The 14,578-nt window shown below is 29.5% G+C and overlaps 1 protein-coding gene across 1 annotated transcript; it reads right to left on the bottom strand.

The window, feature by feature from the left end:
- On the bottom strand, positions 1 to 14,182 carry LOC119607795. The gene is made up of 3 exons (XM_037961906.1): positions 13,946 to 14,182; positions 12,474 to 12,645; positions 1 to 1,283 (listed from the first exon to the last, which is right to left on the bottom strand). Exons 1-3 carry the CDS (start codon positions 13,989 to 13,991, stop codon positions 332 to 334), a joined length of 1,170 nt encoding a protein of 389 aa, XP_037817834.1. The 5' UTR covers positions 13,992 to 14,182; the 3' UTR covers positions 1 to 331.
- Between the last annotated feature and the right edge of the window lie 396 nt (positions 14,183 to 14,578).

The raw sequence follows: 14,578 nt of genomic DNA, 5'->3' as shown, positions 1-14,578 counted from the left end.
TATAAAATTCAATAATATAAAAAACTATATATTATTTATTATTCATATTTTTTTAATTATTTACATAAATATTACATCAATAAATCCTCATACTTACAAAATGAAAATCTAATGAATGAAACTCTATTGCCATTGAGTTCAATTTAATCCATATTTAAAGAAGGCAATATAAGGCAAATATTTTAATTGTTTTTGTTTTCCTCAAAATAAGTTAATAAAATACTTAAAACTATAATTCTTGATGATAACGATATTGTGAGGATTATGCTTTAGAAGCCTTTTTTAAAGAAATAATTTTATAAAAATATTGATTTATATATTTTATAAAAAATTAATCCTCTTTCAAATGGAAATCAAAAGACTGTACTCCACTGCCGGTAAAGACACGCACATAAGCCCACTTGATACCATACTTAAAGAAGGCAATATAAGGCAAATAATACATTAATTGTTCGTTAATCCATACACGGAAATTCAGATACCAACGTACAATAGTATATTTATGTAAATAGGTCACTAATAGAAGGCCATAAAATACCACTATACGATCCCACCAATTTAAATCCTTATAATAACGATATTGATTTGGATCGGGTTTTGTGCCGGGACGATAGTCAAAATCATAATATTCATAACCTTTGACATAAGCCAAACGTTTGGTCATATAGAGAAATGAACCCACAGTTAAACTGGTGTTTACTGGCCATAGACCATCTAATAAAGCTTTACACATTTGCTCAAAATCTTTGCTAGTATTCTCCAAAGCCGGTTCATATACTTTACGCATAACAATGTCCAGTCTCAGTTTAGTTTCGGCCCAATTCTCACCGCAAATATTGTACTCATCTTTAATGCCCAATAAATAGCCTAAAACACGCCACATATGTGAGGTGGACTCTAGGAAATCTTCATCATACATTTGTATGCGATGAGCACCCAATGTTAGAAATCCTATAAAACCAAATTGTGTTAAAGCTAAATCTTTTTGTGTTATTTGACCAGCACCCAATTTAGCACAGGCACGACTAGAACGCGAATGGGCCTTACGTACCGCTTCTAAACTAATCCAGAATTTCGAGGTTCTCGGTGTGGGTGAGTAGTAATACCAGGCAGTTGTATGCATTATTGTGCGTACATAACGTCGATATGCGGTAGCTGGCGAAGAGGATTGTCGTGTACATATTAGCACTTTTAATATCGAGGGTATGGCTAAGACAGCTACTAAACCGGCCAGCATACCACTTTGCACAACAAAGCGATATTTCGACAAATAACTTTGGCCTCTGAAAATATAAAGAAATGTATTTAATAGTATTTAATAATCAAGTAAATAGGTACAAATCAATTAATGTCTGATTTGAAGTGAAATGCATCAACAGCAATTATTAAAAAAAAAACAAATTATTACTAAGTATTACCCACAAATTATAAGTGTGTTAAAAGATTTTATAATTTATTTAAATGACTTGTGTTTATATTTATTTAGATATTTATTGTACATTGAAATGTGTATAAATTTTGAATGAAAAATATTACATACGAAAAGCTATTGGAAAGTAAGGTGGGATTGGCATACACTTCTCTATAAATTAAGTTTATTTTAAACAATTTTTTTTTACGAATTTGTAACCTTATAAAAAAAGAAACTTAAATTCGAATTTTAATTGAAAAAGCTTATCGATAGATATGTTTTTGAATTTAACGGTTAAATATAATAAAAGTATTGATAATAAAAGTTTGAGTGCTATAATCGGCTATGCTAAATTTTAAATACTCTTCATCTATAAGCAAGCTTTCTACTAACTGATCGCATATTATAAATTTACATTTTCTAAATGTTGAAAGCTTAAGTAATAAACAAATAATGGACCGGTCCAGGAAAAAGGGTAGCAGTGAGATTTATATACATATAAATATATACAAATAATTTTCGTGTCGAATTTCATCCATACATCATTATTAATATTAAAGCTTATTATCAAAACTAATTGCAGTTGATGTCTCAGGGATCATTTTATACATAATTGTTATAGAAGCGAGTTCAGTCCCAGCAAAATCTTTATTTACCCGGTAGGAAGGCAAGTAATATTGGAGCAAAGTGTAAGTACTTTCTTTTTGGGTGAATACTACTTATTTTTGTTTGACGATAACCAAAAAATAACTGTTTACAAATGTGCTTACCCGACTTTTCCGGATTTAAAACCAGCTTTACAGTTATTTTCTGTGTTTATTAGTCTATTCTATTACCCAATGCTCCATTAATAAGTTGTTTTATCGTGCTATTTGGAATAGTTTTTACACAAAGGTACAAATCAATATTTCTTCAAAAATCTTCTAATATCGACTAGGTTTAAAATTAGATTATTATAATATAAAATTAAATTATTAGACTAGCTACAAATCCTATCCAAAAAAAAAAAAAAATTAAATAATTTTATTATTAAAGACCACTCGTTACCAAGTAATGTGTTAAATAACTACATTACCTACAATACTCATTACCAAAATTCGAAAATATTTTACTGGGGTATTTTAGCGGTACCGAAAGACTATGTTATTTGTCTTACTCTACTTAGTTCTTATATTCAAAATATGTCCATTTGTCATTCTAATTCATTCAATTATAGGTAAAGCCAGGCATGGAAAATTCAGTACCATAAGACATTTTCAGTACTTTTTCTAACGTTTGATAAGTTTATTCTAGTCTATAGTCTAGTCTATAGTCTAGTCTATAGTCTAGTCTATAGTCTAGTCTATAGTCTAGTCTATAGTCTAGTCTATAGTCTAGTCTATAGTCTAGTCTATAGTATAGTCTAGTCTAGTCTATAGTCTAGTCTATAGTCTAGTCTATAGTCTAGTCTATAGTCTAGTCTATAGTCTAGTCTATAGTCTAGTCTATAGTCTAGTCTATAGTCTAGTCTATAGTCTAGTCTATAGTCTAGTCTATAGTCTAGTCTATAGTCTAGTCTATAGTCTAGTCTATAGTCTAGTCTATAGTCTAGTCTATAGTCTAGTCTATAGTCTAGTCTATAGTCTAGTCTATAGTCTAGTCTATAGTCTAGTCTATAGTCTAGTCTATAGTCTAGTCTATAGTCTAGTCTATAGTCTAGTCTATAGTCTAGTCTATAGTCTAGTCTATAGTCTAGTCTATAGTCTAGTCTATAGTCTAGTCTATAGTCTAGTCTATAGTCTAGTCTATAGTCTAGTCTATAGTCTAGTCTATAGTCTAGTCTATAGTCTAGTCTATAGTCTAGTCTATAGTCTAGTCTATAGTCTAGTCTATAGTCTAGTCTATAGTCTAGTCTATAGTCTAGTCTATAGTCTAGTCTAGTCTAGTCTATAGTCTAGTCTATAGTCTAGTCTATAGTCTAGTCTATAGTCTAGTCTATAGTCTAGTCTATAGTCGAGTCTATAGTCTAGTCTATAGTCTAGTCTATAGTCTAGTCTATAGTCTAGTCTATAGTCTAGTCTATAGTCTAGTCTATAGTCTAGTCTATAGTCTAGTCTATAGTCTAGTCTATAGTCTAGTCTATAGTCTAGTCTATAGTCTAGTCTATAGTCTAGTCTATAGTCTAGTCTATAGTCTAGTCTATAGTCTAGTCTATAGTCTAGTCTATAGTCTAGTCTATAGTCTAGTCTATAGTCTAGTCTATAGTCTAGTCTATAGTCTAGTCTATAGTCTAGTCTATAGTCTAGTCTATAGTCTAGTCTATAGTCTAGTCTATAGTCTAGTCTAGTCTAGTCTATAGTCTAGTCTATAGTCTAGTCTATAGTCTAGTCTATAGTCTAGTCTATAGTCTAGTCTATAGTCTAGTCTATAGTTCTAGTCTATAGTTCTAGTCTAGTAGTCTAGTCTATAGTTTAGATAGTCTAGTAGTCTAGTCTATAGTCTAGTCTATAGTCTAGTCTATAGTCTAGTCTATAGTCTAGTCTATAGTTTCGTACTAGTAGTCTAGTCTATAGTCTAGTCTATAGTCTAGTCTATAGTCTAGTCTATAGTCTAGTCTATAGTCTAGTCTATAGTCTAGTCTATAGTCTAGTCTATAGTCTAGTCTATAGTCTAGTCTATAGTCTAGTCTATAGTCTAGTCTATAGTCTAGTCTAGTCTAGTCTATAGTCTAGTCTATAGTCTAGTCTATAGTCTAGTCTATAGTTCTAGTCTATAGTCTAGTATATAGTCTAGTCTATAGTCTAGTCTATAGTCTAGTCTATTAGTCTAGTCTATAGTCTAGTCTTAGTCTAGTCTATAGTCTAGTCTATAGTCTAGTCTATAGTCTAGTCTATGAGTCTAGTCTATAGTCTAGTCTATAGTCTAGTCTATAGTCTAGTCTATAGTCTAGTCTATGGTCTAGTCTATAGTCTAGTCTATAGTCTAGTCTATAGTCTAGTCTATAGTCTAGTCTATGGTCTAGTCTATAGTCTAGTCTATAGTCTAGTCTATAGTCTAGTCTATAGTCTAGTCTATAGTCTAGTCTATAGTCTAGTCTATAGTCTAGTCTATAGTCTAGTCTATAGTCTAGTCTATAGTCTAGTCTATAGTCTAGTCTATAGTCTAGTCTATAGTCTAGTCTATAGTCTAGTCTATAGTCTAGTCTATAGTCTAGTCTATAGTCTAGTCTATAGTCTAGTCTATAGTCTAGTCTATAGTCTAGTCTATAGTCTAGTCTATAGTCTAGTCTATAGTCTAGTCTATAGTCTAGTCTATAGTCTAGTCTATAGTCTAGTCTATAGTCTAGTCTATAGTCTAGTCTATAGTCTAGTCTAGTCTAGTCTATAGTCTAGTCTAGTCTATAGTCTTGTCTATAGTCTAGTCAATATCTGGTCTATAGTCTAGTCTATAGTGTAGTCTATAGTGTAGTCTCTAGTCTAGTCTATAGTGTAGTCTCTAGTCTATAGGCTTGCCTATAGTCAAGTATAAAATTAATTTAGTACTTTAAAACCTAAAAAGTACTATTTTTGTTATAAGTTAGTACATAGTACATATTTAAAAATTTTAATTTTCCATGCCTGTCATATAGATTACGAACCTTTTTGTTGTTGTTGTCTCCTTATTTCACTTCTAAAACACAATAATTACATTTTTCTACCATTTTGCTTACAGACAATTTCTTTAAATAAATGTAATAATGTATCAAGTAAGAAAGTATAGTCGGGCGTGGCCGACCATATGATACCCTACACCAGTTATGAATATTAAATGTGATTTATTTTTCATAATATCGCATTTATCTTCAATATTCCCTTGTTCCGATACATTTAAGCAATTTATGGATGAAAAACTAATTTTCTGAAAGAGGCTTTATATGGGGGCTAGGGGCAAATATGGACCAAGCCCGATAAAATTTTGTGAATATATTTATATTTACATAATATTTTATTGTGCTGAATTTCATCGCGATATTTGTGTTTATAAGTTAATTTGGGACATTCAAGTAATTTTCTGAAGGGGACTTTGTATGGGAGCTAGGGTCAAATGGGGCCCGATCTTTATGAAATTTGGCAGGGTTATCAAGACTTCTATAAAACTTAGTTATGCCGTATTTTATCGATGTATCTATATATTTAACATAATTATGAGCTCAGAAGCCCTTTTCGGGGGGTTCTGTTCTATGGGGGCTAGGTGAAATAATGGACCGATTTTAACCATTTTCAATAGGCTTCGTCCTTGGGTCAAATAAAACGTGCGTGCCAAATTTCATCCAATTATCTTGAAAATTGCGACCTGTAGCTTGCGCACAAGGTTTACATGGACAGCCAGCCAGCCAGACGGACGGACGGACGGACGTACGACTCAGAAAACGATTCTAAGCCGATTGGTATACTTTAAGGTGGGTCTAGGACGAATATTTTTATATGTTACAAACATCAGCACAAATCCAATATACCCTCCCCACTAAAGTGGTGTAGGGTATAATAACAAAACATTACACTCCCACTCAACAATACTCTCTTTCGTGTTTGTCTGCTTACGAGCTGCCCTGGAAACTAAGAAACAAAATCTGCCTTCTAACAATTGTCTTAACAAATTTGGCATAATACACATATTTATTAAATATTCTAACACTTTTTTCACTAATTTCTAAAAATTTTTATATCCCGTTATAATTTAACATTTGTTTAATATTAAACAACAAAAATATTTTATTATTAACTATTAATTAACGTTTCAGCTTAATTTAAACAGTACCATTAACCCTCTACAACGGAACACTTTAGAAATATTAAGAAAACTAATGAAATGGAACAATAACAAAAAGCATCCATCAGTTATAGCAATTGTTGTTATTGTTTTTAGATATTTGCTCTTTAAATGGAGGGCTAATAATAACAACAACAATGACATATTGTATAACCATTTGTTGCTTTAGTTATTTGCCTTCTTCTTTAGTTGCTAAAAATTTCTAAAGTGTTCGGTTGTTTAGTGTCAATAGTCCTGTTTAAATTAATCTAAAGCGTTAAGTAATTGTTAAAATTTAAATATTTTTGTTGAAAATTGTTAATAAATACCGTTATGTAAAAATGTTTATAAAAAAGTATTAAATTATTAGTTTGAAAAAGTGTTTTAAAATTTGCCAAAAATTCAATGCAATTTTGTTAGGCCGAGCGCCGGTCGGTGTTTGTCGCGAAATTCGTTTTGTAAAGTGATGAGAAAGCGTTAAACAAAGGGGGAAGTGGGAGAGTTTGGAAAGAAAAACAATTTGTTTGAAAAAAAATTTGATGTGATGAGGTGTGAAAAATAATGAAAAAAAGTTAAAGAAAAAGAGTTGCTGGGGTATGTGTATATGTAAATATGTGTGTGTTGCAAAATAGAAATATTGTTTTTGTATGCAAGGAAATACAAACGGGAGAATATCGTTATTTGAACAACAAAAGAAAAAGGTGAGTGATTTGAAATAACTTGGACAATTTGTTTTTGTTTCTTTGTTAAATTTATTTCTTTCTTATATTAAATTTGGCTATAAAAAGCCTATGGTCTTCGCTAAAGAACTATTTACAATCTAGACTACAAAACAGTCCACATTCTTCACTATAGAGCAACCTATAGTAGTGACTATAAAGCAGTGTCAAGTCTTGACTACAGAACTGTTAATAGTCTTTATTATAGAAAATTCTATTGCCTACTTTTTGAAATTCAATTAGAAATTTCTGAAATATAAATGGAAATGGTGTTAAAGTTTGTCATCCAAATCAACATATCTGCATAATAACATGTTGAATAGTTAATTAATACTTATACTTTTTATTTTTAATGTAATAAATTTAATGTGATATTAAACTAAAAATGTAATATGCAGCTCACGTTCAATTTCAAAATGCGCTCTAATAAGTTACTTCATAAAACATGTCTGATAATTTTAAGAATCTACAGAATTTTTATATATAAAGCCGAAATATCTCAGACAAATTTGTCGTTCCGACTTCAAATATATAGGAGATGCGAAATGTTTGATAATAAGTCAAATGTAAAGTTATCCCTTTGGAAAAAAAAAACGAAATCGATGGTGTATATCGGACCATAATTGACCCTACAAAAATTCAAAAATTATGGAATTAAAATAAAATTCCGCGTTTTACTACTTTAAATTCTGTAGAGCCCGGCTGATAACTAAATCAAGCCTATTAAACTCCTAAAATATAAATCCTAATATAGGATCATTGGTGGTGGGTATATAAAATTCGGTATAGCCGAATATAACACTATAATAAAGATTTTCTACTAAGGTATTTTTCTTCGTTTGACGTTTGATATGTATTTCACACAGAAAAAAAGTCAACTGTCATGATCAACTAATCGTCATTTCCCTTGCTTGATAGACGGATATATGCACATAAAATATTGAATGTTATATGCCTTACTCATTTGTATGAGTTAATTGATCAGAAAAATATTGAGAATCTTTTTCAAAACATAGGTACTCATTTCCATCGTAGATGAGAGAGAAACCATAATGTGCAATATCATCAGGAGATCGGTACATACATAATATGTACTTATATCTTTTGCAAGTTATTGTCCTCAACCGACAATAGTATGGAGGTATTATATACGGGTTCTGCAGTTCCTATAAACAAGCGATTCTTAGATAAATTCGAAACGAAAATAATGATAATATGGAATATATATACATACATCTGGGTTTATAGCGCAGTATTAATATGAATACGAAATTTATGAGAATTATATAAACTTGGCATTAATTAGAGAGTATTACAATACTTTATCTTTTTGATCAAAACATATATGTTCAATTCACAATCGATGTTGTAGCGTTGTATGCGTTGTATGTCAGCAGCTGCTACAATAGTCATAACAATGTTGTTGGTATTTTCTATGCAAAAGCTCTATACAACTCCTACGACAATTTTTCATATGTTTTTCGAATGTTGTAAGAAATTTTAGTGTTGCCAATTGTTTATTTCAACATATAAACAAAAAATTCAAACGATTTTAGCATAAAAAACGATAAAGTGGTAACACTGAAATCAAAAACAAACAGCTGTTTACCAAAACAACAAAAAAAACTAAAATTTTATTAAAAATAGTTTATTTATTAGTTTAAAATGTGGAATAAAAAAATAAAAGAATTGAAAATTCAAACAAATTAATTTGGTTTATTTCGCAAGTTTAATTAATTTAATATTTTTTGATTTTTTTATACTTTCACATTGTTATGTATATTTGTTTTGATTATTTTTTTTCCATTGAGAACATAAACTTATGACTTTCTGCAAAGATCTGTTCACAATCACTGTTACTACACTTTAGTAGGTACAATATACAACTTGATTGTGAATTGAACAATAGAGTTTCATCTTAACTGACATATTAACGTCTTACCGATTTGCCACACAATCCACTAATTTGAGGCGTTCAAGCGTAAAAGCTATTTGCATGGGGGCTATATTGTTTGGGGGGCTTATTGTTTGCAATTTTTAAAATAATGACAATTTTCAATAGATTAATCGATTAATTTTAATCAATTAATTGCAAAAAATTATAAAAAAATATCAATTTTACAAGTATTAATGCCGGTCTTATTAAACAACATATTTGTTGATAAAAATTATAAATTTTGGATGATTTTATTTTAATAATAAAATAAAGAACAATACATTTTTAATATTATTTGAATTAACTTTTCTATTTTTATAAAAAAATTAAATACTTTATAATGCAATACAAAAGATTAACCATTAAAAAATTATTAACTAATTTTATGCGTATCAAGGAATTCTGGATATACATATGTATATTGAAAACTAATTAAACAAAATTTCAAATTCAAAATTACAATCAAAATAAATAAATACTAAGGTCTATTTATTTTTTGAAATCGTAATCAAGTTTATGAAAGTTATTAAAGTAAATTATTTACATGATCGTTTTTTTTTTCAGTAAAATTTCAATAACTTTATAAAAAACTAGTTGCAATTATTTCATATATTTTGCAATTTAATTAAACAAATTGTACGTACTATGAGCTTTTATTAGTGTAAAAATATTACATTTAATGCAAGGTAAGCTTTAAATTTCAAGAAAGTATGTTAGAATCTGAATTCTAATACTTTGGCACGTACTGCAATGTTCTTAAAACGTATTTAAGTGAAACAATATCCACTATATGAGACCCTACTATAGACTGGACTAAAGACTAGACTAGAGACTATACTATAGACTAGACTATAGACTAGACTATAGACTAGACTATAGACTAGACTATAGACTAGACTATAGACTAGACTATAGACTAGGTTATTGACTAGACTATAGACCAGACTATAGACCAGACTATAGACTAGACTATAGACTAGACTATAGACTAGACTATAGACTAGACTATAGACTAGACTATAGACTAGACTATAGACTAGACTATAGACTAGACTATAGACTAGACTATAGACTAGACTAGACTATAGACTAGACTATAGACTAGACTATAGACTAGACTATAGACTAGACTATAGACTAGACTATAGACTAGACTATAGACTAGACTATAGACTAGACTATAGACTAGACTATAGACTAGACTATAGACTAGACTATAGACTAGACTATAGACTAGACTATAGACTAGACTATAGACTAGACTATAGACTAGACTATAGACTAGACTATAGACTAGACTATAGACTAGACTATAGACTAGACTATAGACTAGACTATAGACTAGACTATAGACTAGACTATAGACTAGACTATAGACTAGACTATAGACTAGACTATAGACTAGACTATAGACTATAGACTAGACTATAGACTAGACTATAGACTAGACTATAGACTAGACTATAGACTAGACTATAGACTAGACTATAGACTAGACTATAGACTAGACTATAGACTAGACTAGACTATAGACTAGACTATAGACTAGACTATAGACTAGACTATAGACTAGACTATAGACTAGACTAGACTATAGACTAGACTATAGACTAGACTAGACTAGACTAGACTAGACTATAGACTAGACTAGACTATAGACTAGACTAGACTAGACTAGACTATAGACTAGACTATAGACTAGACTATAGACTAGACTATAGACTAGACTAGACTAGACTATAGACTAGACTATAGACTAGACTATAGACTAGACTATAGACTAGACTATAGATTAGACTATAGACTAGACTATAGACTAGACTATAGACTTAGACTATAGACTAGACTATAGACTAGACTATAGACTAGACTATAGATTAGACTATAGACTAGACTATAGACTAGACTATAGACTAGACTATAGACTAGACTATAGACTAGACTATAGATTAGACTATAGACTAGACTATAGACTAGACTATAGACTAGACTATAGACCAGACTATAGACTAGACTATAGACCAGACTATAGACTAGACTATAGACCAGACTATAGACTAGACTATAGACTAGACTATAGACTAGACTATAGACTAGACTATAGACTAGACTATAGACTAGACTATAGACTAGACTATAGACTAGACTATAGACTAGACTATAGACTAGACTATAGACTAGACTATAGACTAGACTATAGACTAGACTATTGACTAGACTATAGACTAGACTATAGATTAGACTATAGACTAGACTATAGATTAGACTATAGACTAGACTATAGACTAGACTATAGACTAGACTATAGATTAGACTATAGATTAGACTATATACTAGACTATAGACTAGACTATAGACTAGACTATAGACCAGACTATAGACTAGACTATAGACTAGACTACAGACTAGACTATAGACTAGACTATAGACTAGACTATAGACTAGACTATAGACTAGACTATACACTAGACTATAGACTAGACTAGACTAGACTAGACTAGACTATAGACCAGACTATAGACTAGACTATAGACCAGACTATAGACTAGACTATAGACTAGACTATAGACTAGACTATAGACTAGACTATTGACTAAACTATAGACTAGACTATTGACTAAACTATAGACAATACTAAACTATAGACAAGACTAGACTATAGACAAGACTAGACTATAGACAAGACTAGACTATAGACAAGACTATACTATAGAGTAGACTATAGATTGGACTTTAGAGTAGAATATAGACTAGACTACACTATTGAGTAAACTACAGACTAGACTATGCTGTAGACTAGAATGAACTATAAACTGGTGTACTGACTACTAAATATGTATGTGGACTATTTATCAAAAGTTTATAAGTTAGAAAAGTTACCGAAAATGTCGTGGGCGTACCGTGGTATTTTTGGTATCAAAAAGTAGTGAAAAAAGGACTGAATTTTCTATGTCTGAAGTGTTTCTTTAAATTAAATGGTCGGATAGGTATTCTAACAAACAACAGCTCAATGATATATAGTTGATTAGTATACAATATTAAAGATCTAAATTTTCAAATGTAGTATAATATATGTACGTATCTGTTATTTATAAAATAATTTGTATTTATTATAATAAAGTAACATTAACTATTTATATATAATTCGAACATAATTGATAATTTAGTTTAATGATCTTTGAGTCAAACAATCAACTATTTTAAAATTGGCAGCCTATCTGGTAAATAGTTTATAACAAGTTTATTGCTGTAATTTACTAATACAACACCATTTCGATTTGTATTTCAGAAATACATAACTAATTGTATCAAAGATTTAAAAGTTATAATTCCATATTATTGAAATCGAATTATCTTTTTAAGAATTATAAATTCTTTATTCGATGAGATTTAATTCAGGAAATTAATTGACTTAATTTTTGAAATGGTTTTATATAAAAATGCATAACAGTTAGACAATTTCAAACCAAAAAATAGAAATTTCTTAAGCACAAATGGAAAAGGTGTAGTAATTTTTTTTATTTCATAATAAACACTCAAATACTTTCTACTATTCAAACATGTGAATTTAACAAAAAACAAATAAAAAAATTTCGTTGTTTACATTAGGTCGTTGCTAAATATGTATTGCGCTACTTACTGTCTAAATAATTTATCATTGTAGTAAGTGGGCAGTTCCATTTCATAACCGCTATCACCCTCTTTGCAGCCGTCATTTAATAAATGATCTAAATAAGCTTGAGCTTTTGGATTTTCTTCGGCGGTTTCGGTTGCATCATTGTTATGATTATCAAATCCATTGCAATCTTCACCTAAAAAAAACACGAGGAAAAAACAAAAAAAAAATGCACTTTATTTGAAAATATTTTTTAAAATTTATCTCAATCAACTGTGACAAAACTGTTACAATAAAACTCTCTGCTGTAACTAACATCCCAGCGGTAAATGAAACAAAGTACTTAGATAATATTCGATGACATCAGTATGACGTTCTAAGCGAGCAATCTAAGTACTTAGAGTGCAATGTATGCGTAATCCAACATATCATGCACTTTAATTATAACATAGATTACGATTTAAGCAGAGAGTTAGCTGCCTTTTTCATTTTGTTTTTTGTTTTTATTTCTTAAAAAAAAACCTAAAGTACCGTTTTATTTTTCTTTTGTATACTACATGAAAAGAAGAATCTTTTTGTATCAGTTTAAAGTTGATCTTTTGTAAGTGAAGTTGTATTTTGTTAAAAAAGTTATTTTATTGTAAAAATTTAAAATAATTGTGGTGATCTAAACGGCAGAAATGGATTTAAAAATTGGTGTAAATTTATTTCATACATTCTAGTTTTAATACTGATAATTTCCTCCTGATTGTTTACAGGATCTGTAAAGGAAGATGGCCAAAAGTTTCAAAAGAAAATTAAGATTAATTTCATTTATCTTCGTTAAAATTGTTTAATTATATTTTTATTGAATTAACTATAATACATGTTTATTATTTGATAATCATTTTTAAATAAACTTACATAATTTTAAAATAAATATAAAAAAATATATATTTTTTCTATAACAAAAAGGGAAGACAAATGCAAATAGGATTGTAATCTACATACATTACATTACTATTTGCAAGCGTTTATAGGCGTCTCATTAACTTCGCTTAGAACTCCACACATTATGTAAGTGAAATTTTAATTTGTCCTAATGATATTGTGGCTTACATTCTAAGCGAGAGCACATCGATGTGGCAGCCTAGGACACTTTTATGTTAAATCTAAGTAGAAGAATAAGTGAAAGCATCACCACTGACTGCCACGAAATATCACTTAGATAAGCGAGTACATAATGTATATTTTTACCGCTGGGATATTCATGTTTTTGTTTTTGTTTTGATTTTGTTTTATCTTTTTATTCAAGAGAAAGTTTTCTCTTCTGTACATTTTTTTTACATTTCAATGTTTGTTGTTATTATTATTTACTAGTGTTGTTATTGTATTTCTTGTTGTTTTTTTATTTCACTTGTTTTTAAGCACTCATTTTATTAAAAAAAATATAAACAACACCTTTTAAATTAAATGAAGAAGAACTTTGTTTTTTTTTTGTATTATGTTGTACCCACCTTCATTTAGTTTATTTGCATTACTTAAGTTATTCGTATTTTCCATTTTTATTAAATTAATTTTTAACTAATATTAAAGCCATTTATTTATTGTTTAATTTACATCTATTGCTAATGCAATAGTTTGAAGAAGTATTGATTATTCGAAGCAATTTTATCTATAACAAAAGAAATATTTTTAAAAAACGTTAGACCAACTAACTACTTGCAGCGACTGACGTCTGGTTTAGCACTAATGTGTTATGTTATAAAACTGAGTATTTTTGTATTTATTTATATTAACATCCAACATATTGTTGCTATTTTGCAGAGCAGCTAACATTAATGTTACTGTTAGTTTAACTTTGCTGTTAATGTTGTTTTGTGTGCATCCTGAAAATATGCAATTTATATTTGTCATATTTGCATTGTAGAGAATGAAATGTATGAGTTGATTTTGTAATTAGGGAATTTGACATTATAGCCGAAATATTTATTCAGTACCAAGCCAAGTAAGGACCTATAACCCTAACTACTTAAACGATTGGAACGGATAGTCGATAGCATAATATCGGACAATGACTTGCAGTATAGGAAAATGCAAACAAAGGGCTGAATAGTCTGCATAGATAGATAGATAGGATAGTAGATAGA

The sequence above is a fragment of the Lucilia sericata genome, unplaced genomic scaffold (genome assembly GCF_015586225.1).
Source record: "Lucilia sericata isolate MDLA Ls3-8-SP2 unplaced genomic scaffold, ASM1558622v1 Contig000749F_arrow, whole genome shotgun sequence".
Lineage (NCBI taxonomy): Eukaryota > Metazoa > Arthropoda > Insecta > Diptera > Calliphoridae > Lucilia > Lucilia sericata.
Note: the sequence above shows the minus strand (reverse complement) of the source record. Positions and strands in the feature narration are given on the sequence as shown.